This window comes from Schistocerca cancellata, chromosome 1 (assembly GCF_023864275.1).
Source record: "Schistocerca cancellata isolate TAMUIC-IGC-003103 chromosome 1, iqSchCanc2.1, whole genome shotgun sequence".
Taxonomy (NCBI): domain Eukaryota; kingdom Metazoa; phylum Arthropoda; class Insecta; order Orthoptera; family Acrididae; genus Schistocerca; species Schistocerca cancellata.
In genome coordinates, this window is record NC_064626.1 from 689,431,242 (window position 1) to 689,456,376 (window position 25,135).

The 25,135-nt window shown below is 39.7% G+C and overlaps 1 protein-coding gene across 1 annotated transcript in view; it reads right to left on the reverse strand.

Moving 5' to 3' along the window:
• Window positions 1-25,135, reverse strand: part of LOC126184376 (serrate RNA effector molecule homolog) — a 200,230-nt gene that overhangs the window by 73,396 nt on the left and 101,699 nt on the right. The window contains exons 6-9 of the mRNA XM_049926764.1: window positions 16,493-16,559; window positions 11,677-11,999; window positions 11,232-11,395; window positions 8,754-8,840 (exon numbers count right to left, since the gene is read on the reverse strand). Of these exons, the coding sequence (XP_049782721.1) occupies window positions 8,754-8,840; window positions 11,232-11,395; window positions 11,677-11,999; window positions 16,493-16,559 (641 nt within the window). The remainder of the gene's footprint in view (window positions 1-8,753; window positions 8,841-11,231; window positions 11,396-11,676; window positions 12,000-16,492; window positions 16,560-25,135) is intronic.

Sequence of the window (25,135 nt, forward strand, 5' to 3'; positions counted from 1 at the left end):
AAGCATGCGGAAGTGTACCACATGACTCACAGCCATTTGTGCGCCAGTGACATTCCTGTCTTCGTTCTGTGCAGGTCGTGCTGTGTTTGGAAGTTCTGTTTATTTCAGTCATAGTGTTCTGTTCTGAGTGCTGACTGCCTTCATAGTGTTCATTATGAGTGATGGTAAGCAATCATGCCAAGTGCTACACAAACAGCCAAGAGGAATAGTCCAGAATGAGATTTTCACTCTGCAGCGGAGTGTGCGCTGATATGAAACCTCCTGGCAGATTAAAACTGTGTGGCCGACCGAGACTCGAACTCGGGACCTTTGCCTTTCACGGGCAAGTGCTCTACCATCTGAGCTACCGAAGCACGACTCACGCCCGGTACTCACAGCTTTACTTCTGCCAGTATCTCGTCTCCTACCTTCCAAACTTTACAGAAGCTCTCCTGCGTGTGTTCCCTGTGTACCAATACTTTGAGACAATTGTCTGCTGAATCCACGCCAGCACAAGATGCGGGTCGTGCCGTTGCCAAATGTCAGGAGCAGACAGCTGAAGCCTGTGGTGTCGGTTTGAGGACCTTTCAGAGAATATACAGTGAAGCTAAGATGTCTGTGCATGCCTGCGGCTCAGATGTTTTCCCTGTTGTCAACAGCAGTAACTTTTCATCTCAATTTTACCTCTGTCATATATTCCATCAGTTGAAGTGTGTTCCTGATGGAAATAAATTGTAAAGTATCCCGAATCAACCCAGACAGGTCACATGTGTAACAGGAACCTAAGAACAGCTGTCTGTGTCAACACACATACAAATATGAATTCTGCTGACGCATTCTGATGCTATATTTTGTATTTTCTTCGTAGTGATGTACTCCTTTGTTTGTCCGCATTGAGGCTAGTGCGGATTATCACTGTCTTCGTCAGTGAAGGTGATGATTGCCATTCATGCTAAAAACCCCTCTACACTTGCATGACCCCATAATCCAGGTGGTAACGGAAAGAACATAACATAAAGAACAACTCACTGAAATCTCACATCATATAACTTTAAATCATTTAGTACAACTGAATGCCACATATATAAGATAGTGCGTGTGACTTACCATTTTTACCTTACCTTACCGGACCGTGAATATAAGACAACCTCCTCTTTTAAAAAGGTTTCTTGCAAAATTTTGAACTTGACATGAGCTAACTAATCAAAATTACAAACTGATTTACTCATATAAAGTATCTGCCTAAAAAGCTAAAATTATACTTATTCTAAACTTCTGCCATTTATTGTCTACATTCTTATAAAACAAGGAGAAATAAAATAAATAAAAAGAAATGGTTTACATTAATTTTTATCTTCACTTCTGTGTTTTGCTTGCTATCTAAGCCATTCATTTGTGGTATTACGAGGGCAGTTCAATAAGTAATGCAACACATTTTTTTTCTCGGCCAATTTTGGTTGAAAAAACCGGAAATTTCTTGTGGAATATTTTCAAACATTCCCGCTTCGTCTCGTATAGTTTCATTGACTTCCGACAGGTGGCAGCGCTGTACGGAGCTGTTAAAATGGCGTCTGTAACGCATGTGCGTTGCAAACAACGGGCAGTGATCGAGTTTCTTTTGGCGGAAAACCAGGGCATCTCAGATATTCATAGGCGCTTGCAGAATGTCTACGGTGATCTGGCAGTGGACAAAAGCACGGTGAGTCGTTGGGCAAAGCGTGTGTCATCATCGCCGCAAGGTCAAGCAAGACTGTCTGATCTCCCGCGTGCGGGCTGGCCGTGCACAGCTGTGACTCCTGCAATGGCGGAGCGTGCGAACACACTCGTTCGAGATGATCGACAGATCACCATCAAACAACTCAGTGCTCAACTTGCCATCTCTGTTGGTAGTGCTGTCACAATTGTTCACCTGTTGGGATAGTCAAAGGTTTGTTCCCGCTGGGTCCCTCGTTGTCTAACCGAACACCATAAAGAGCAAAGGAGAACCATCTGTGCGGAATTGCTTGCTCGTCATGTGGCTGAGGGTGACTTGTCAAAGATTGTTACAGGCGATGAAACATAGGTTCATCACTTCGAACCTGAAACAAAACGGCAATCAATGGAGTGGCGCCACACCCACTCCCCTACCAAGAAAAAGTTTAAAGCCATACCCTCAGCCGGTAAAGTCATGGTTACAGTCTTCTGGGACGCTGAAGGGGTTATTCTGTTCGATGTCCTTCCCCCTGGTCAAACGATCAACTCTGAAGTGTATTGTGCTACTCTTCAGAAATTGAAGAAACGACTTCAGCGTGTTCGTAGGCACAAAAATCTGAACGAACTTCTCCTTCTTCATGACAACGCTAGACCTCACACAAGTCTTCGCACCCGAGAGGAGCTCACAAAACTTCAGTGGACTGTTCTTCCTCATGCACCCTACAGCCTCGATCTCACACCGTCGGATTTCCATATGTTTGGCCCAATGAAGGACGCAATCCGTGGGAGGCACTACGCGGATGATGAAGAAGTTATTGATGCAGTACGATGTTGGCTCCGACATCGACCAGTGGAATGGTACCGTGCAGGCATACAGGCCCTCATTTCAAGGTGGCGTAAGGCCGTAGCATTGAATGGAGATTACGTTGAAAAATAGTGTTGTGTAGCTAAAAGATTGGGGAATAACCTGGTGTATTTCAATGCTGAATAAAACAACCCCTGTTTCAGAAAAAAAAATGTGTTGCATTACTTATTGAACTGCCCTCGTACTAAATCTCCAGCACCTTCACTCCGATAATTTTCAAGTACATAGTATACCTACATTGTATTCTCTTGCACAGTCTGGACAAACTGCTGCTCCAACTCATGAAACCTTCTCTGCTTTTGTCTTCTGAAAATCTGGCATGTAGGATTCGTTTCTTCAATTTATTCTTTCCCTGACTCTACCTACGAACATTTACTTCTGTGACACTAAATGTTCTTCCTGCTGTATGTTTGTTTGTAGCCCCTGCTTCATGAATAATAATTAATTTAAAATTAATGCTGTACTGTTTGTGTGAGCCAACTGTGAACAGCAAACTCTTAGATCCATGTTTCTCAGCATAGTCATGGTTGTAATTGCTATATTTACAGTTCTTACAGCACTGACAATGTTAGCAAAGCAAATGATGACAATATGTTGTCCTCATGGCCCCCTAGAGTTGAATGGGCAGGAATTGAACCACTTCAGATTAACACCATAGCCAACTTGGAAAATCAACTGTGCTGTAGAGGAGTAGCAGCTATTGCACCACTGCTGGAGATTATGGTTCATTTGTTGTGCCATGTTTTGTGTGCTCTGTACCAATATTGCTCAGTATTTGTCCAATTTTAAAGTCCACTCAATTGCAACTAATTACAGTTTCAGGCAAACTATACTTTAAATGTGATAGATGTTCATAAAAAGCCAAGGTACGCAGTATAAATTCCCACTGTTGGCATCACAGGTGTTCAGGACTGGAATTAAACAGTAAGAAAAGGTAGAGAAGGAAAAACTGCAGGTGAATATGAACTGGGGGGAAAGGAATGAAAGACGAAGTTGCCAGGTTGAATTTAGCACAAAGCATAATTTAATCATCACTAACACTTAGTTTAAGAATCATGAAAGAAGGTTGTATATGTGGAAGAGTCCTGAAGACATTGGAAGGTTTAAGGTTTCAGGAATGATAAGACAGAGTTTTGGAACCATATTTTAAACTGTAAGACATTTCCAGGAGAAGATGTGGCCTCTGACCAAACTACAACAGTTTTGAATTGTATGTTAAACCTAAGGAAATTGCAAAAAGGCAGGAATTTAAGGAGACAGGGCCTGGATAGGAATAGAAACAGAAGTTATTGAGAGTTTCAGAGGAAGTATTAGGCAAGAACTGACAGAACAGGGGAAAGAAATACAGTAGAATATGAATGGCTAGCTTTGAGAGATGAAACACAGTTAGTAAAAAGACAAGGCACAGTAGAAATCCTTGGGTGACGCAGGAGATACTGAATTTCATTCATGACAGCAGAAAATATAAAAATGCAGCAAATGAAGGGAAAGGGAATACAAACATCTACAAAATGAGACTGACAGGAAGTGCAAAATGGCTAAGCTGGAGTGGCTAGACAACAAGGGTAAGGATTTAGAAGCATATTCAATTGTGGGAAACATTGATACCACCAACAGGAAAATTAAAGAGGCCTTTGGAGAAAAGAGAAGCAGTTGTTTGAATATCAAGAGTTCAGATGAAAAACCAGTCCTAAATGAAGAAGAGAAACCCGAAAGGCGGAAAGAGTATATATTGAACTTCTCAAGGTAGCAGAGCTAAAATACAGAGAGCAAAAAGCTATTTATGACTTGTACAGTAACCAGTGGCAGTTATAAGCATCGAGGGACATGAAAGGAAAGCAGTGGTTTGAAGGGAGTAAGACAGGGTCTGTCACCAACATTATTGAATCTATCCATTGAGTAAGCAGTAAAAGAAACAAAACAAACATTTGGAATAGGAATTTAAGTCCAGGAAGAAGAAATAAAAACTTTTGAGATTTGCTTATTACATTGTAAATCTATCAGAGAGAGCAAAGAACTTGGAAGAGCAGTTGAACAGAATGGACTGAGCCTTGAAAGGAAGATGTAATGCGAACATTAACAAAGCAAAACGTGGCTATTGGAATGTAGTTGAATTAAATGAAGTGATGCTGAGGGCATTAGATTAGGATAAGAGACACTTGAGGTAGTAAACGAGTTTTGCTTTTTGGGCAGCAAAACAACTGATAAGAGCCATATCAGAGAGCCTTTCTGAAGAAAAGAAATTTGTTATTATCAAATATAAATTTGTGTGTAGCCAGTCTTTCCTGAAAGTATTTGTTTGGAGTGTCACCTTGTATGGTAGTGAAACATGGACATTTAACAGTTTCGACAAGAAGAGAATAGAAGCTTTGAAAATATGGTTTTTCAGAAGACTGCTCAAGATTATGTGGGTATATTACATAACTAATGAGAAGGTACTGGGTAAAATTGGGGAGGAAAGAAATTTCAGCACAATCTGACTAGAAGAAGGGATCAGTTGGTAGAACACATTCTCAGACACCAAGAGATCACTAATTTAGTATTGGGTGGGTGGTGGGATGGGCAAGGCAGAGGGCAGAGGGCAGAGGGCAGAAGGCAGAGACGGATGGGGATACAGTAAGCAGATTCAGAAGGATGTAAGTGGCAGTAGTTATTCAGAGATGAAGAGGCTTGCACAGGATAGAGTAGCATGGAGAGCTGAATCAAACCAGTCTTCGGGCTGAGGACCAGAACAAAAATTACCATTCATAAAGCAAAAGCAATAGCCATTAGAATGGAGAGCAGCTACGAAGAAGGGTGCATCACGCATTCCGCGCAGAGAGACAGGGAATATATGCTGTGACACTGCCAATTTCCTTCCGTCAGTTCATGCACTGAGACAGCTGATGGCACGCTAGCATAAACATCATTCCGCAGTGAACTTTAAGAACTGTACTCTTAGTAATGAAAATACTTACGCAGTTGCGCACACACAACCTTCCACTTAGAATTAATTAAGGTTGAATTCAGTGACAACATTCCCAATCATTTACAACATCGAGATAAATAATTTCTTCACAGTTGCTCTCCATTTGCTTCCATTACAATTTTCAGCTTCTTTCGTCTGCGAAACTAGTTTCTCTGCAGTTGGATACTTGCCTTCGGCATACATGCTGAACACTATGCGCCGAAAAACGTTTGTTGCTAGGTCACCCACTTCTTTTTTGTGGTTGTGTTGCTTCCTGGTAATTTGAAAATATCTGAGCCGCAGGCATGCACAGACATCTTAGCTTCACTGTATATTCTCTGAAAGGTCCTCAAACCAACACCACAGGCTTCAGCTGTCTGCTCCTAGCATTTGGCAACGGCACGACACGCACCTTGTGCTGGCGTGGATTCAGTGGACAATTGTCTCAAAGTATTGGTACACAGGGAAAACTATTCCTCTTGCTGTTTCTGTAGCACTTGGCATGATTGCTTACCATCACTCATAATGAACACTATGAAGGCAGTCAGCACTCAGAACAGAACACTATGACTGAAATAAACAGAACTTCCAAACACAGCACGACCTGCACAGAACGAAGACAGGAATGTCACTGGCGCACAAATGGCTGTGAGTCATGTGGTACACTTCCGCATGCTTTTGCGCATCCGACCCTCACCCGCCTTCGTAGCTGCTCTCTGCTGTAACAAAGGGATAGCTGATTTTACTGTATCAGATCTACATCATGGTGCTCAAGATTTATGAGGAGATATCGGCTTGGTACAAAGAGCAAGACAAAAATATCACAGAAGATACCAGCCGAGAACGAAGAACAAATCGTTGAAATTCATCAATTTGTCATTAATGCAAGGAAAAGAGAAAAGTTTGAACTTTAACAAACTGGAAACAGGGACGAGACTGCTAATCTTTGATGTGCCTTCTAACGTAACTGTGGATTTCAAGGGTACAAAGAGCGTTATCGTCAAAACTTCAGAGGACAAAAAGATTCATTACATAGTCATTTTATCCTGCTGAACTGATGGAGTAATATTGCCATCACATTTTATTTTAAAAAGGAAGATCCTTCCTAAGGAACAATTGTTGAAAGGAGTACTTGTCCATACACATAATAAAAGCTGGCTGGATGGAAGAGGAATGAGATTGTGGGCAGATAAAATTTGGTCTAGGTGACCTGGAGGCCTACTGATTGAAGAACCCTTACCTATTATTAAAGGATCAGTTTGATTCTCAGAGAACAGATGATGTTAAAAATACAATGGATGGATTGGAGACTCAGTTAGCTGTAGTTATAGGAGGGTCAACTAATTTTCTTCAACCATTAGATGCACGTATCAACTGCTCATTTATGAGACTTATGAAGGAGGACTGGAACAAATGGATGCAATCTACAGATTTTGAAACTATGCAATCAGAAAGAAGGAAGATACTTAGCATTTCTCAAGTTTGTGAGGTGCTAATGCTTCATGGGTCTCTATGAGAACTGAAACAGTGATTGAATCATTCAAGAAGTGTGGAATCAGTAATGCACTGGATAATGCAGAGGATAATTTAATGTAAGAGGATTCAGATTCTAATACGGCAGCTTCATCCATTTCTTTCAGTTCTGAGAATGAATTTTGCAGATTTGCGGATGAGAATTAAAAGGTGAGCAGTTATTCAACATGGATCGCTGATGTATGTACACACTGTTTTTTTAGAAGTATAAAGTGAGCATTTTTTCCCTAAAAAACTTTCGAAAGTGGGGTGGGCCATTTATGCCAGAACACCTAATACAACAGCAAATACAATGGCTCATCTTACAATTGGTCTTACAAGCTAATATTAGAAAGGCAGGCTAGGAGTTACGACTGAAAGAAGATACCGTGAGAAGTCCCCATACAAACTCTGCATTTAACAATTGAACTACAGCTAGGCACACATGCAACATATCCCTTTCCTCAAAGAGATCATGTCTGTCTGTTGCCTTTAGATCCAATATATTTCCATCATGATTGAGGTTACACACCATGAGGCATGTCCAGAAAGTAAGTGTACTATATTTTTTTTAAAAAGTAAGTGTATTTGAACAAAATTGCTTGATATTGTTGATACACTTGTTGACTGTTTTTCCACATAATCACCTTCCCTTTTAATGCATCTGGTGAGCCATGGTTCTGGGCGAGTTTTCCGAAATCTACCCCTTCTTCTAAACGTCTCCAGTCCTCTTCCTTCCCCCTCAACTTTCTGCCGGAAGAAGGAGCCGCTGGCTCTGAAAGCTTGCATAAGTATAACTTACTTTTATGTGCATGTTCTGCCACTGTTTGGTGACTAGTTTCTTTTTTTTTTTTTTTTTTTTTTTTCTTTTTTTTCTTTTTTTTTTTTTCGAAAGCCAGGTAGTGTGTTTCATTTACTTTCACATGTGTGTACTGAAAGGACTACTACACATTTTGTCTCCTGAAGGCGATTCTTTCTCATACTACATTAGTTTTCTTGATCAAATTTTTCTTTGATAAAATTAAGACTATTCAAATGATCAACCATCTACTGATGTGTGTGTTCTTTGAGATGAGTTGTTATTGTGAATGAAGCTGAGTGAGGCTTTGATTTGTTATATGAGCACCTAAACACAAATGTGTGGTGCATGCTTATCTGGAATACATTTGAGGGTTGGACACTTACTTGTTGAGCTATCACGTGTTCCACAGTGCTGGTGCTTTTGACAGACAAGTCATGAAATTCAGTGCCCACCTCTATATTAAAGTATTTACATCTATTTGGGTAAAGGGTTGGGGTTGGGTTGTTTGGGGATGAGACCAAACTGCAAGGTCATCGGTCTCATCGGATTAGGGAAGGACGGGAAAGGATGTTGTCTGTGTCCTTTCAAAGGATCCATCCCGGCATTTGCCTGGAGCGATTCAGGGAAATCACAGAAAACCTAAATCAGGATGGCCGGATGCGGGATTGAACCGTCGTACCCCCAAATGCGAGTCCAGTGTGCTAACCACTGCGCCACCTCCTCGATGGGTAAAGGGTATTCACTTTCATATGTTAATGCTAATATTGGAGCACTTTCCCTGCAACAGTGCCAAACATGCTTAGGTCATGCCATTAGCAGGATAGGGGCATCAACCCACCCTCCCTACCCCTACCAAGTCCACATGGTACAACGTGTACATCACACTGACATAAAAATTATGATCACTACTATATTTCATGCAAATAAGAGCAAGGTTAAAAGCAAATTATCATTACCATTGCTTTCACCTGGTGGTGGAGGTTCATCCCCACTTTCACTACCACTCTCATATTCATACTCTCGTTTCCTTTTTTTGTTCTGCACTGTAAAATGAAAGAAATGGATCTGATGTAGGAACATGTTATCAAAACAAAACAATTACATGAATAACATTACACAACATTACGATCTTACAAGACATCCAAACAAGATTACTTCACATTCATATAGGACTTTGCAAGCAAACATCATCCTATTCTATAAGAAAAAGAAAGAAAAGCTCTGATCAGTTGCCAGCACTGCTTCATAAGCAAACAATTCTTGTAAAAAACCGAAAGTCTCTATGTCTATGAAGAAAAAAGTGGCACACACAGCAATCGATCCCTGTGATGCTACATGCAACTCGGGACGAAATCATATTTATTGATGAGTTGGACAGACTGAATGCAGAGTTTCCTGTTAGCTGAAGCTGGCAGTAACCTGGAAACAGACAAAAATCAGTCACAGCACTTTTATCAATACAAAAATTCTCATCTTCCCAACTGTCAACTTGAGAGTGACTGACTAATAAATGAAAATGCCACTTTTAAAAAGAATACATCAATTTCTTTTCCAAACTATCACAGCTTGTGTTCTTTCTCTAATGACCTCATTATCAAAGCAGCATTAAACCATAACCTCCCTTTCTTCCAATGACTTTCCTTATAAAGCAACAAAAATAGTTGTGAATTTTGTATTAGATTTTAATTCTTTAAATTGTGAATCCATTTAGATATATCAATAGAATCCATGCTGTAACTGCAGAATTTGCTTTTCACTCGTGCATTGCGTCTTCAAGTCACCCAAAAATACATTCAAGACCAACGTATCTTCAAGTTCGTGCTTCACAAATGCAGAGTGTCACCATCCCTTACCAAAATTTTTACTGAGTGAATATGCTTTTACCTAGTCTTTTAAAGTAATTTATTTTATGCAGTTCTGTGACAGTTTCTTTACAACATTCAATAAATGTTATCTCTTTCTACAACTTTTTGTGCTGGTTCCAAGTGAGTTCTACTGGATGTAAATTAAAGTGATAGTGTGGTACTGGCAGAACAGAAAACTTCCTTTTATCGTATGTATCACAATGGTCGAAGGAAACTGCTGAGCACAAGCTCATGTGGAAATCTTTGGGGCGTAAAAGGACTCATTAACTCACTATATTTCTGGTATATTTGCTAAGAGAGTTCCCCACAGAACAGATGCCCCACTGTTGATATTCAAGTCTGGGAGGGATGAAACATACACCATACTGTTGCCAACTGAAGAAGTGGAAAGTTGTTTCTTTGTGTCCTTAACGTGTACTGAAGTATAGAGGACACTTTCAGTTCAGTGAGTGATAGTATTTGAAGAAAGTTTATATGGAATTTACGACAAATCAATAAAGTTGCTCCAAAAAAAATTAAGAAATTCAGATTCATCAAGAGACCTGAAAGCAGAATGCTGTATATGAAATTGAATGAGATCAGTAGCTCTAGTAATGAGACTACTGAAAAAAATTACCTCCTCAACCTTCTCTGAAAATTTTCTCCTAAGTGATATCCATTTTGGTTCTCTTGACGTTACTCCTGACCGGTTTTCACTTTCTCCCTTCAAAAGCAACTTCTGTAAAGCCAGCTTGTAGACCTACAGATAGATATAGCTAAGTCAGAAATTGATATTAACTAGATTTGCGATGGGAAAGGAGTAAATCCTTTTGCCAGGCACACAAATTCGAAAATACAGTAGTATCTCTAAGATTTCAAAGCTTCAAAACCTATCAGTGAGGTATTCTTTTGAAGATCATATGAAAAATCATATTTCAATGAGATTTTTATTTTATTTTGATTCTGAATAGCCTCTAAAAATCTGCTAAAATTTACTAAGTTGCAGAATTGGTCTGGTAGGTCATTACAGTCATGTTTGTGGTCTCAAAAATAATACTCCAGAATGCACCCCTGGCTCATTGCAGAACAAAGTGAGCAAAGGGAAGGCAGAGGAGTGTCACATGCCTTACGATCAGACAGGAACAAGTTTCAGGTTGAAGATACATGCTGCAGAAAGGTATATGCAAACTGTATACTGTTGTTTTAGCCATATGGACAGAAGTACTTTAATCAAAAACTATTTCATAATATGCATGCATTCACACATTCAGACACACCCATATACACTTGCTCTTTCTGTCATTTTTACACATCAGTGTCTTTCAAATCAATCATTTGAGCATCCACATATTCTTTTGTGTGTCTAAACCATGCCCGTTAAACACTTTTTGATCAAAGCTTTCCTGTCCATATGAGTTTGAGCAACAATATTAAGTTTTGAGTATGTCTTGCTCTGGCTTGTATCTTAATGTTGAAAGGTGTTTTTTGTTTAATTCCAACATGAGGCACGTGGCACTAAAACAGGAAACCACAGAAAAAGAGAGAGAGAGAGAGAGAGAGAGAGAGAGAGAGAGAGTAAATAAAACCAACCTAATGAATTGCTTTCCTCTTCAAAGGACCTTTGTTTTAAAAATTCTTTAGCTTTCTTCTGCAGCTCAACTTGCTCAGAACTGATTGTCAATTTCAGTGGCTGTGAAGGATCTTTCTTTACCTCTTGTTCGACAGGTTTCTCGCGTTCTTTCTTCTTTTCTTCTCTGAAATGTACAGGATAATTAAATCTTTCTGAACAGTTTTACCTTAAAATAAAATAAAAATGAATATAAATCATGCACAATGACGACAACAATGAGCATCTACTTAACACTATTAAATCCTCATTTCTGTAGGGAAACAATTAAACAATCCCCACCCCCCATCCAATATCTCTCTCTCTCTCTCTCTCTCTCTCTCTCTCTCTCTCTCTCACACACACACACACACACACACACACACACACACAATTAGAAATGAATGGAAAAAAAATACTGAAACTTACTCTTCACCAAGAATGAAAGGTTTGGATTCCTCCTCTTCTTCCTGTTTGACAGAGTCTGTGGGAGCTTCTGGATCAGGTGGTTTATCCACATTCTGTGGAGCTGAGCTACCGGATTTTCCTTGCTGGTTGGATGAAGCACTTTGTGCAGAGGTTGATGTTGTTTTTGGCTCATCTAATACCTGAAGATCAAAGTCTGTACCTCCTTCTAGACGTATGACAACTGCATCCAAAAGACGAATTAATTGTTCCGATTGATCAGCATCCACTGAAACTTTGTCCAGGCGACCATTGTCGAGGAATTCCAAAAACACATTTACACGATTCTGGAAACACACAAAGATAATTCTTTTGTACAAATCACATACTATCGGCCATGAACTGTTTAAACACAACACAAAAGTAACATACTCCACAATGGATAGAAAAGTAGTCCAAGACTTCATGTTTCTTCCTCTTTTTGAAGTGCCCTTCGTGATATGGCAATGAAATACACAAACAAGACAATTATAAGGAAGAAAAATTCATTGCAATTACTAGAAACATATGAGATGCATACAATAGCAAGATGATGATGTTGAGAGCAAACAAAATTCAGATGATAACTGATACCCATGATCAGTTGACACTCCTTACAATGATGCACTGTAAAATAAGTATATACAGGTTGAGTCACCTAACGTTACTGCTGGATATATTTCGTAAACCACATCAAATACTCACGAACCGATTCCACAGACCGAACGTGAGGAGAGGGACTAGTATAATTGTTGAATACAAACCATACAGAAATGTACGGAAGTATGTTTTTTAACACAAACCTACGTTTTTTTAAATGGAACCACGTTAGTTTTGTTAGCACATCTGAAAATATAAACAAATACGTAATCAGTGCCATTTGTTGCATTGTAAAATGTTAATTACATCCAGAGATATTGTAACCTAAAGTTGACGCTTGAAACCTGCGATGTTCAGCTGCGTGTTGTAACAAACACGAGCCACGGTCGGCGAGCAGCATCTGCAGGGACATGTTTATGATGACGACCGTGTTTACGAGTGTGGCTGTAATACACTGTTGTGGTTTGGTCTAGCTGTCACAGTGTCCGCATGTAGCGCTTGCTGCTATTGTTATTCTGCATTCATCTCCACACGCAGACCAACAGTGGTACACCGTGTTACCAGACGTCTGTGATAGTGTAGTGTTGTAGGAACTGTGACCATGGTGTATTCAAACTCTGAAAAGGCAGAGATGATACTCATCTATGGCGAGTGATGACGAAATGCAGCTGAAGCCTGCAGGGTGTATGCAGAACGATACCCGGACAGAGAGCATCTAAAGTGCCGCACACTGCAAAACATCTACCGCCAACTGTATGCAACAGGTATGGTCGTAGCATGCAAACGGGTCCGTAACAGGCCCGTCACAGGAGAAGCGGGTGCAGTTGGGGTGTTAGCTGCTGTTGCCATGAACCCACACATGGGTACACGGGACATTGCAGGAGCCAGTGGACTGAGTCAAAGTAGTGTCATGCGCATACTGCATCGTCACCGCTTTCACCCGTTTCATGTGTCGCTACATCAGCAATTACATGGTGATGACTTTAATCATCGAGTGCAATTCTCTCAATGGGCATTAACAGAGAATGCGTTGCAGTTGGGGAAACATTCCACGTGGGAAAAATATATCTAAAAACAAAGATGAAATGTCTGCTTGTGTCTGTGTATGTGCGGATGGATATGTGTGTGTGTGTGTGTGTGTGTGTGTGTGTGTGTGTGTGTGTGTGTGTGTGTGTGTGCGTGTGTGCGTGTGTGTGTGTGTGTGCGTGTGTGCGTGCACGCGCGCGCGCGAGAGAGAGTGTATACCTGTCCTTTTTTTCCCCCCTAAGATAAGTCTTTCCGCTCCCGGGATTGGAATGACTCCTTACCCTCTCCCTTAAAACCCACATCCTTTCGTCTTTCCCTCTCCTTCCCTCTTTCCTGACGAAGCAACTGTATGTTGCGAAAGCTTGAATTTTGTGTGTATGTTTGTGTGTCTATCAACCTGCCAGCATCTTTGTTTTTTATATATATATAATAGAGGGAAACATTCCACGTGGCAAAAATATATTTAAAAAGAAAGATGATGAGACTTACCAAACAAAAGCGCTGGCAGGTCGATAGACACACAAACAAACACAAACATACACACAAAAAATTCTAGCTTTCGCAACCAACGGTTGCCTCGTCAGGAAATAGGGAAGGAGAGGGAAAGACAAAAGGATATGGGTTTTAAGGGAGAGGGTAAGGAGTCATTCCAATCCCGGGAGTGGAAAGACTTACCTTAGGGGAAAAAAAGGACAGGTACACACTCACACACATATCCATCCGCATATACACAGACACAAGCAGACATTTGTGTCTGTGTATATGCGGATGGATATGTGTGTGTGTGTGCGAGTGTATACCTGTCCTTTTTTCCCCCTAAGGTAAGTCTTTCCGCTCCCGGGATTGGAATGACTCCTTACCCTCTCCCTTAAGACCCATATCCTTTTGTCTTTCCCTCTCCTTCCCTCTTTCCTGACGAGGCAACCGTTGGTTGCGAAAGCTAGAATTTTTTGTGTGTATGTTTGTGTTTGTTTGTGTGTCTATCGACGTGCCAGCGCTTTCGTTTGGTAAGTCACATCATCTTTGTTTTTAGATATATATATATATATATATATATATATATATATATATATATATATATATATATATATATATATATATATATATATATATATATATATAAACAAAAGCACTGGCACGTTGATAGACACACAAACAAACACAAAATTCAAGCTTTCGCAACAAACGGTTGCTTCGTCAGGAAAGAGGGAAGGAGAAGGAAAGACGAAAGGATGTGGGTTTTAAGGGAGAGGGTAAGGAGTCATTCCAGTCCCGGGAGCGGAAAGACTTACCTTAGGGGGAAAAAAGGACGGGTATACACTCGCACACACACACACATATCCATCCACACATATACAGACACAAGCAGACATATTCAAAGGCAGAGATGTCAGTCGAGACGGAAGTGCAGAGGCAAAGATGTTGTTGAATGACAGGAGAGGTATGAGTGGCGCTAACTTGAAATTAGCGGAGATTGAGGCCTGGTGGATAACAGGAAGAGAGGATATATTGAAGAGCAAGTTCCCATCTCCGGAGTTCAGATAGGTTCGTGTTAGTGGGAAGTATCCAGATACCCCGGACGGTGTAACACTGCGCCAAGATGTGCTGGCCGTGCACCGAGGCATTTTTAGCCACAGGGTGATCCTCATTACAAACAAACATTGCCTGCCTGTGTCCATTCATGCGAATGGACAGTTTGTTGCTGGTCATTCCCACATAGAATGCGTCACAGTGTAGGCAGGTCAGTTGGTAAATCACGTGGGTGCTTTCACACAAGGGTAGGAGCCAGAGGGCAGGGAAGGTGGTTTGGGGATTTCATAGGGATGAACTAAGAGGTTACGAAGGTTGGTGGACAGCGGAAAGACACTCTTGGTGGAGTGGGGAGGATTTCGTGAAGGATGGATCTCATTTCAGGGCAGGATTTAAGAAAATCGTATCCCTGCTGGAGAGCCACATTCAGAATCTGATCCAGTCCCGGAAAGTATCCTGTCACAAGTGGGGCACTTTTGGGGTTCTTCTGTGGGAGGTTCTGGGTTTGAGAGGATGAGGAAGTGGCTCTGGTTATTTGCTTCTGTACCAGGTCGGGAGGGTAGTTGCGGGATGCGAAAGCTGTTGTCAGGTTGTTGGTGTAATGCTTCAGGGATTCCGGACTGGAGCAGATTCATTTGCCACGAAGACCTAGGCTGTAGGGAAGGGACCGTTTGATGTGGAATGGGTGGCAGCTGTCGTAACGGAGGTACTGTTGCTTGTTGGTGGGTTGTAACCGCCCCCCGGTGTAAAACCTGTCCCATGCACCCTCCCACCACCACCTACTCCAGTCCTGTAACCCGGAAGGTGTACACAATCAAACGCAGAGCCACGTGTGAAAGCACCCACGTGATCTACCAACTGACCTGCCTACACTGTGATGCATTCTATGTGGGAATGACCAGCAACAAACTGTCCATTTGCATGAATGGACACAGGCAGACAGTGTTTGTTTGTAATGAGGATCACCCTGTGGCTAAACATGCCTTGGTGCACGGCCAGCACATCTTGGCGCAGTGTTACACCGTCCGGGTTATCTGGATACTTCCCACTAACACCAACCTATCCGAACTCCGGAGATGGGAACTTGCTCTTCAATATATCCTCTCTTCCCGTTATCCACCAGGCCTCAATCTCCGCTAATTTCAAGTTACCGTCACTCATACCTCACCTGTCATTCAACAACATCTTTGCCTCTGCACTTCTGCCTCGACTGACATCTCTGCCCAAACTCTTTGTCTTTAAATATGTCTGCTTGTGTCTGTATATGTGTGGATGGATATGTGTGTGTGTGCGCGCGAGTGTATACCCGTCCTTTTTTCCCTCTAAGGTAAGTCTTTCCGCTCCCGGGACTGGAATGACTCCTTACCCTCTCCCTTAAAACCCACATCCTTTCGTCTTTCCCTCTCCTTTCCTCTTTCCTGATGAGGCAACAGTTTGTTGCGAAAGCTTGAATTTTGTGTGTATGTTTGTGTTCGTTTGTGTGTCTGTCGACCTGCCAGCACTTTCATTTGGTAAGTCCCATATATATAAAAAACCACCTTGCAGGCAGAAGCAAAGCTTATAGGGTGAAAGTGAATCTATTGTAACAGTGTCTACACAATAACAAAAAGAAAAGTGCTCACAATTGAGAAAACTTATAACATACCTTCAGAGCATTCATCTGTTCTTCTTTTCTTTTCACTGAATCTTCAGGGTGATATTTAATTTTAAACCTGTTGAAATGATAAAACATCATGTAAAACACAGTTTAATAGGATAACAAAGTTCTCTTCATTTTAATAAGTACCTATAGCTATTATCTGTAACAACATTTAATTAGTGTGATGCACTAACCTCAAAGTACACAAATTGTTAATGTCATTCAATTATTGTTACACATCAAAACTAATTCTGCACTTGTAGCTCTACCCCAGCTTCACACTACTATGCAATTTTGATAGCACCACATAGCCTACATACACGAAACGTACTTATTATTTCTTCATACACAATCCCGTACAGCCACAAGTTACTTTAATCTGTAATTAAGCCTCTACATTAAAAAAAATGAAATTAACTCATATTCTGATAAAAGGCTCTTTCAACACACACAATGCATCTCCTTACCTAAACAATTTCGTGAGACTGTGACAGTCTCCCTCCATAAACTTTCAAAAACACAACAACAATAATAATAATAATAATAATATTTTTATCTGCTCACCCTCATATTATTAGTCATAAATAAATTTCACAAATGATTTTATAGCAGGAAATGCAGGCATGTGTTGAATTTACCTTTGATTTTAATTCTGTACTGATTTTTTTCTTTCTCTTTTGTTTACACATTATGTTAATGGGGGTACTGTAAAAATTATCTGACTGATGAAGTCTCACCTGCTTGCTGGAATTTTTTTGTAGACCATGACGTAGCTATACAGAACAAACGCGAAAATACCTATCTCCTACGCGAAACCCATTGACATAATTATGTCTGGGTATTGTATCAAAACGACCACTGCATTGTGCTCAGTGGTACCTAACTAAAGATGATTATCTGGGTGCACCAAATACTTATTTGAAAATAAACATCAGACAAATCCTTTGGCTTCACATCTTCTTCCATATTCCATTAGTTCTCACTTTCAGTTTAGTATGAGTTAATCACAAACTGAAGCAGTTAAACTTCCATTGTATATTTTCCATTTTTTTCTGTATCATCATATTCATTTTCCATCTTTCATTTAATGGAGCATAACACATAAACACATTTAACACAAAGCAAATAATTGTTTTGCATCTTCGATGAGATGTAGAGTCCTCTTAATGTAAGAAAGGTGGCTGTAGGAAAAAATTGATTTTAGAATATAAGAGAATTTTGTTGAAAAATTTCATATTTTGCTCCTCTGCCTTCTGCCATTTATGCCTGAAACTAATAGCCTACAGGAACAATGAAGAACTGTTTCACTACATGGTGGCCCTCTAAAATATATACAGCAGAATTTGCCAAATAAAACTTTTTAACTTGTAACAAAACACAATGAGTGCTCTAGATAAATAGATAAATATAATTTATGGTATTGAACTGCCACTGAAATTGGTGTGAAGTGCTTGTAACATGAAGTCAAATGCAGTGTAAGTTACGAACAAAGGTCTGAGGTCATAATTATTGGTCCTCCCATATTTGCAGTTAAGTACGAACAGATTTCTGTATCTACACAACTGAATGAAAGAAAATATATCTAAAGACATCTGTAAGGCAAAAATAGTAGACAAGCCAGGTACAAAACAAGCATTATCATCAGCCACATACTTAAAGAGACCAGGCATTACAATGGAAGATGTAAGATGAAAATCTCTTCTAAAGTAACAAACTCCTTTGAGTACAACTAAAACTTCACATTTCTCAATTTCTGTTACGGACAAATACTGCCCAGTATTATTCATTACACTGACTCTATAACATTGTGTCACTGCTTCCTTTAATGACTTACTATAAAATGCTATTCTTTCTGGAAGATAGATTTGGGAACAATAACAAGTACATCTGCATTTCCACCTCCAATCTAATGTAAGTGAATTTTTACACAAAAGGCTCATGGAATGCACTATCAGAGCTCTCTCTCTATTTTATATTAATGTCTAACATCTTGATCACATAAAATTTGTTAATCTTGTAATTTATTGACAATGATGAGGATTTCTGGATTTTTAATTTCATCTGGCAACAAAGTTAGATGACTCAATTAGTATCATCCTTGGGCAATGGGTGAAACCAGAGTAAATGTTGAGTCTGATAGACAAAGATCAACCCAGTAACAACTGAAGTCAGTAACAAAAATTGCATTGTTTACTAGTCCTGTGAAAATTGGACATAGCTTTCTATTGTATGCTCCTATAAAAGCAAAAAGAATACATATCAAAAAACTGTAGTTAACACTTCAAAAAGTTCACAAAGACACCAGTTCATGAAGAAGTATGGTCCGGTCCATAGTTCATAACGTATTCAGATATTTTTAAATGTGTGTAACATCTGCCACTCCTTGTCCTAAATACTTTTTACTATCAGTGTAACTCCATCAAAACACACAGCCAATCAATCTGAAAATATCACTTCTTATTTTGACCAGTGCTTACAAACATAATATTCATAAACATAAATGACTACTGACTTCATACAATATGAGGGTCTACTATGTTATAGAATTATAAATAAGGGGCTAATCTTTAACAGAGTAAATACTGGTGACCGCAAATTGTCATCTTCAGCACACAACACTAGAAAGCAGTGGACTGTAGATATAAATTATTGTCACTACAAAAAGGCAGCTAGCATATGAAGACTAAAGCATAAATAATTGAACTGTGTACAGAAGAGTTGAATAACTGCTTGCATTAGACTCACAGGTGGACCAACACATTATTGACTTGCTCAGTTTGTGAAGTTATCTCTATTGATAAATTACCCATTTTTTTCTTAAACTGTAGTCATTGGTTTGTCTGTACATACACATTACATCTAATGATTTACATCCCACTCAAATAATTCCTTCATGGTGTACCATAATTATTTTTTGTCATGGAGAGTAGTTATAATATTCTCCATAATGAACCAAACAGATATGGATGTAGACAGATGTAGGCTGCATTGAAAGAAGAATTTTGTGAAGATTATTTGTAATATTGTTAATCCATATACAAATAAAATCTGAGTGCTGGAATGGCTATTGTAACACAAGATTATTATTTCTTTGCAAACCAATGACTAAAAGGATGTTTGATAATTTCCAGGTAGTATCATACTATGCATCCAGCTGAAGCAGGAACATTGTTAGGTACTAATACAATAACACGTAAAACAAACAATTTTTATTGTGTGGAAAGAAAGAGGGAGAAAAAAAATAAAAATCTTTTCATTGCCAGATATTCCAATTATGGTGCAGGTAAAAGACAAATATCAATATTTGCTGCAAAAGATCTGTAAGCAATCTTTACAATACCACTTTCGAGTTAATGCTGAGAAGGAGAGTCCAGAACAAGATGATCATCTGTTTGTAATGCATACCTACAATTATGGAGACAGTCAAAATAAGATTTTGCAGGGTATAATGCTAAATACATCTCTCTTCCTTAAGTGGACTACAAGGAAAGGTGCAGTTTATACACTGTAACGTTATTTGGTCCACAACAAACTACACTGCCCAGTCCCTTTAATGTGATCACCTGTCAAAAGCCTGAATAACCAGTTTTTTCAGCACAGACCACTGCGGGACGTGCAGGAAGTAAGTTAATGAGATTCGGTAAGTTATCAACAGGGATGTAGAGCCATGTTGAGCCAGAACAAGATGGTCCCACAGATTCTCAACTGGGTTGAAATCCATGGAGTCTGCTGGTTAGGGGAGTACAGTAAACTCAATCTGGTGCTTCATGAATCATACTCACACATACTGCAAGCTGTGTGACACAATGCATTGTTCTGCTGGTAGGTGCTACTGTGCCAAGGAGAAAGAAACCTATTGTGCCAAGGAGAAAGAAACCGCTTGTAGGGCTGGACATGGTCACCGAAGATATATGTATACTTTTGTTGATCCATTGTGCCTTCCAGAATGATGAAATCACCCAGGGAGTGCCATGAAAACATTTCACAGACCACAATTCTCCCTTCTCTGGTCTGAACCTTTGCTTTCAGACATTTCACGCCATACAAGTAAATGGCCATCTGTCTGATGGAGTGCATAACAGGATTCATCTGTAAAGACCACCTGTCACCACTCATTGAACATCCAGTTGTGGTGCGGTACTGGCATGCCAATTCCAGCCTTTGTCACTGATGAAGAGCAGTCAACATGGGCGCATGAACCATGCACCTACTGCAGAGGGCTGTGCGCAGCAACATTCACCAAATAGTAATTAAAGGAGACACTGTAGGTAGCCCCTTGGTTCATAACATATTCACATCTATTTGCTTGTAAACATATCCACAGCCATCATTCACCCCTGTCTGTATGGCACATGATGCACCACAAATGCCCTGTATAGCACCATTTTGCCTTGCACAGTATACTTTACAGTTCACAAACTTAGCCATGCCAGAAATGTTTCCAGATCTCTTCTCTCCACTGGTCCCACATACACCTCACCTTTGAAGCAGTGTGCCCTGTATGAGCCGAACGAAACGACACACCCACCTCCTGAAGACCAGCCATTCAGGCTCTCCCGAACAAATTCACATTCTGATATTCCACCCTGTGATGTTGGCGAGGCGTAGTGGCACTTGGTTACCTGTGGTGCTTCGTATGATGGCTCTACACAGACTGAATGTTGACTACGACTGACCTGTCCGGTCACCCAAAAGAGGGCGCTGTTGGGCGGACATGCGTACCACCTCTCTGCTATTTAAATCACTTATTATGGTTCAGCTGTTTTACATGTCTCGTTGTGATGTGTTGTAGGCAACTGCTTCTGAGTGTTTCACTTCTTACTAACACTAATGTACATTACTTTACCCGCACATTACCAAACTTAATTATAAATTACGATTTTTTCATTCAGGAACAACAGATTACTGGCATCCAATTAAGTAACATATAGGTTCTCAACAGCTGTGTACAATATGCAACAAATAAGAGAGTTTGAAAAGCAATGCTGTTAAATTTACGGCACTGAAACACAAATTTCAACAATAAAAAGACTTGGCTGTTGTTTACCAGCAGTTATCAGAGATGAACAGTCAGATATATAAAAGTACACATAATCAGATGAAGAAAGAACAGAGCATTATCATGTAGTAAATAACAATGGATGACAACTTTGTAGAGAGGGCAGTAAAAGAGTAAGCTAGGTTTTATATGGTATATTTTATTAATGAAAGCTGTGGCTGAAAGCTCTTTTAATTGTGCCTGACAACAACCTAACGTGTCCTCTTTACTATAAGTGGCAATCTGTCTTTCCGTACATCACTGTATGATGTGTCTATGTATGTAAGTAACAAGAAAATTTCTAGGCCTGGAAGTAAGTAACCATGTTTATGAGGTCAAAAATACATTTAGAAATACGCAGTCAATTTTTAATTTAATGCACTTTGTTCAGTGTATTTCCTTGAAGTAGATTCTGCCCACAAAGTGTGGTTCTAGAATGTGTTCAAAATTATCATTTACACCTGTCATGATCTCTTCATTAAGTTAAATATTTTTTTCCAGGCATCAGTGGAAGATAAGATATTAGTTTGGTCATCCGAGTGGATGTTACAATTCATACCTCAAATCCTTCCATTTTCCCACTGCCATGGCACTTTAGAGGGAATTAGCATTTCCTGAAAGATTAATTGTTTTTCTTTTGCAATCCTTGCTGCTTCTCAATTTTTCTTTTCTTTTCTATTTTTTGTTTTGCACCCGCCAGCCCAAGTGCACAATATATACCAACACAATGCCAAGAAAAACATCAGTGTTCAGTAATACCCAACATGGCAAACTGGTAATGCAGCAGTAGTAGAACTAATGTTCTCATGCGACTAGGTACAGCCAGACTGATTAAAGTGGCACCCGTTGTTACACTGCAGTGCAAGCATGGAATGTGAGTGCAGAAAATGACTTCGCTGGCTGGTCCAATGGCTTCTGGTTACCGCAATCAAATTTTCTGACAACAAGACAGAGAGGGGATTTATCATGCCTGTAGAGACAGCAATTGAACAAGCAGCCAAAATGTTTAAGTTCAGCAATAGGATGCTTTGCAAATTACAGGAAGAAGAACATGATGCCGAAGTTTCTACACCGAAGGAGGAGAAATCAGATGCTTGCACAAACGATATGGATAAATGTATTATCAAGCAGCAATTTCTACACACAATATAAAGAAATGCCAACTTTGTGAAAACTACACAGCTTTTCTCGCACACAAATGAACTTAAAGTCTAGCAACAAATCTCTTAAAAAAGACTGTTCTGCCCATGGGATGAAGTTTTCAAAGGTGCTACAATAAATGTGTGACAACACACAGTTGCATAAAGGCAATATGAACCCTCCGATTCAAAGCGGCCTTGATTTACCTATATGAAACATTGATTCACATACATTCACAATTGATTTGCACATGTTACAGTGTAAACAAATTTTGGCAAAACGTAACACTGTGCAAGAAATATTATTGAACGAAAATGCTAGTCAGTGTTTAATTATTGTGCATGCAGGCAGTGACATGGGTTGATAATTAAGTGTTCACTTCTCACTTACAACAAACACCAAAACAATGGAATATCACTCAAAAATGGACCGTGAAGTAGTCTTCTTTATTTGCGAAGAATGGTATTGTATCTATCTTTGATGCAACAACATATACAAATGCTGAAATATTTTCCAAATTAACAAAACTAACCAGCAACAACCATATTAGCCTTCACAGCAGGCTAATTTGGAAATTATTGTACATATTTTCTTTTACTGGCAAATGCTCTCACCCGCCATCATTTACTGGATGCAAGACATTCGATAACTCAAAAGGGGAAGGGTGGGTTCCAATTTTCCAAACACTGTATGGTGGTGGGCAAATAAAGGAAATAAAGAAGTTAATAAGATGAGCAAATGATGCAGCAAAGGTTTAGGAATAAAATAAATACAATTAATTAAAGAATGACTGGTCAGCGTCTATTAGCTCAGTGAGCTTGGTTGTTCCAAAGGCCTCAACAATCTTTGGTCCTATCCGGTCCTGGCATTGACCAGGACAGGACAGTAAAATACAAGCAATCATGAACTGTGCAAGCAAATTCAACTTTACCCAGATGGTACACAATCCACCCGTTAACAGACAGCAACTGGACTTTCAGAGTCAAGAGAGTCAGCCAAGCACAGCAGATAAAATCAGGTAAACTTCCCTACAAGCAGAAAGCTTTCATTGGAACACTAAACATACACTAATCCGGACAGAAAAATTACATAATTTCACTCAAGAAATTGACCGACAAAAAATTCTCATACTTGCTCTTCAAGAAACACGACTGACTGACAATGAAACTGTGGACTACGGGAACTACCGCACCTTCAAGAGCAAAACACAACAGAAGGTCAAGAAAGGTGCACCAATCTTTGGAAAGGCCTTTCTTGTACACAAACCCATCATCAATGCTGTTAAAGAAATCACACCCAACAACAATTGACTCATGACCATGTGCATTCAGATTCCAATAAAATATATACGCTCATCAATGCGTATGCGCCCACAAATATCGAAAACAAGAAAAATCCCAAAACTGTTGAAAAATTTTGGAACAAGCTTGAACAAACTATGGCCAAATTCAACAACACAACATGAAAATCCTAATGGGAGACTTCAACACTCATCTCGGGAAAGAAAAAGCTTATCAAAAAATTATCGGCAAAAATTCTGCACACCAAAACGCTAACACTAATGGCACACATCTGATTGACATTCCAACAATGCAACCTCAAAGTTATGCCCACCTACTTCAGAAAACCGCCGCAAAAACAGAAAACATTGTGATCCTCCATCCAACATCTTGGTGATATCAGGTCGACCACATTGCCATCTCCTACGCCCACTACAGAATCATCTATGACAAGTCCGAAGATGTGCAAACATCAGCTTGGACCACTACCTCACCTGAGTTAAAGTAAAATTCTCTCCGAGAGTACAACATAAAAAAAATCACATATCCAAAAGTTTGACACATCTAGAATTCAAGAAACAAGGATCCCAGAAGAATGGGAAAAAGAACCAACCAACAACTGGACTGACTTCTGTAGCAAAATAATCAGAAGAGCCGAAGAATTAATCCCATTTAAGAAAGTCATCATCAATCACCGAATCGCCTTTCGAAAATACAACAGCAACAAATGGCCAGAAACCCTGAAACACTTCCTCGATATTCGTAAAGAGGCAAACAGAACCATCATAAAAACCAAACACAACTATATCACCAAACTGCTCAAATCAACTGAGGGCAGCTTCAAAAATTACAACAGCAGACATTTCTGTAGCGCTTTCACTAACAGAATTAAATTTTACTCACCACAAAATTTGACCTTCACGAAAAAAGATGGGAAACTCACACTCATCTACCAAGAAAACTGCAAAGAACTGGCACACTACTTTTCTGACCTGCTTAATTACCCTGAACCGTCCAAACAATTCTCATACAAATCCCCAAGTCACACGAAACCTGACACCTATCTGCTGACACAAGAAGAAATCCGACATCACATCACAAAACTGAAGAACGGAAAGACATCAGGAGAAGATGGAATCACCACAGAATTACTGAAAAATCTTGAAACCTGATCATTACAGGAAATCATAC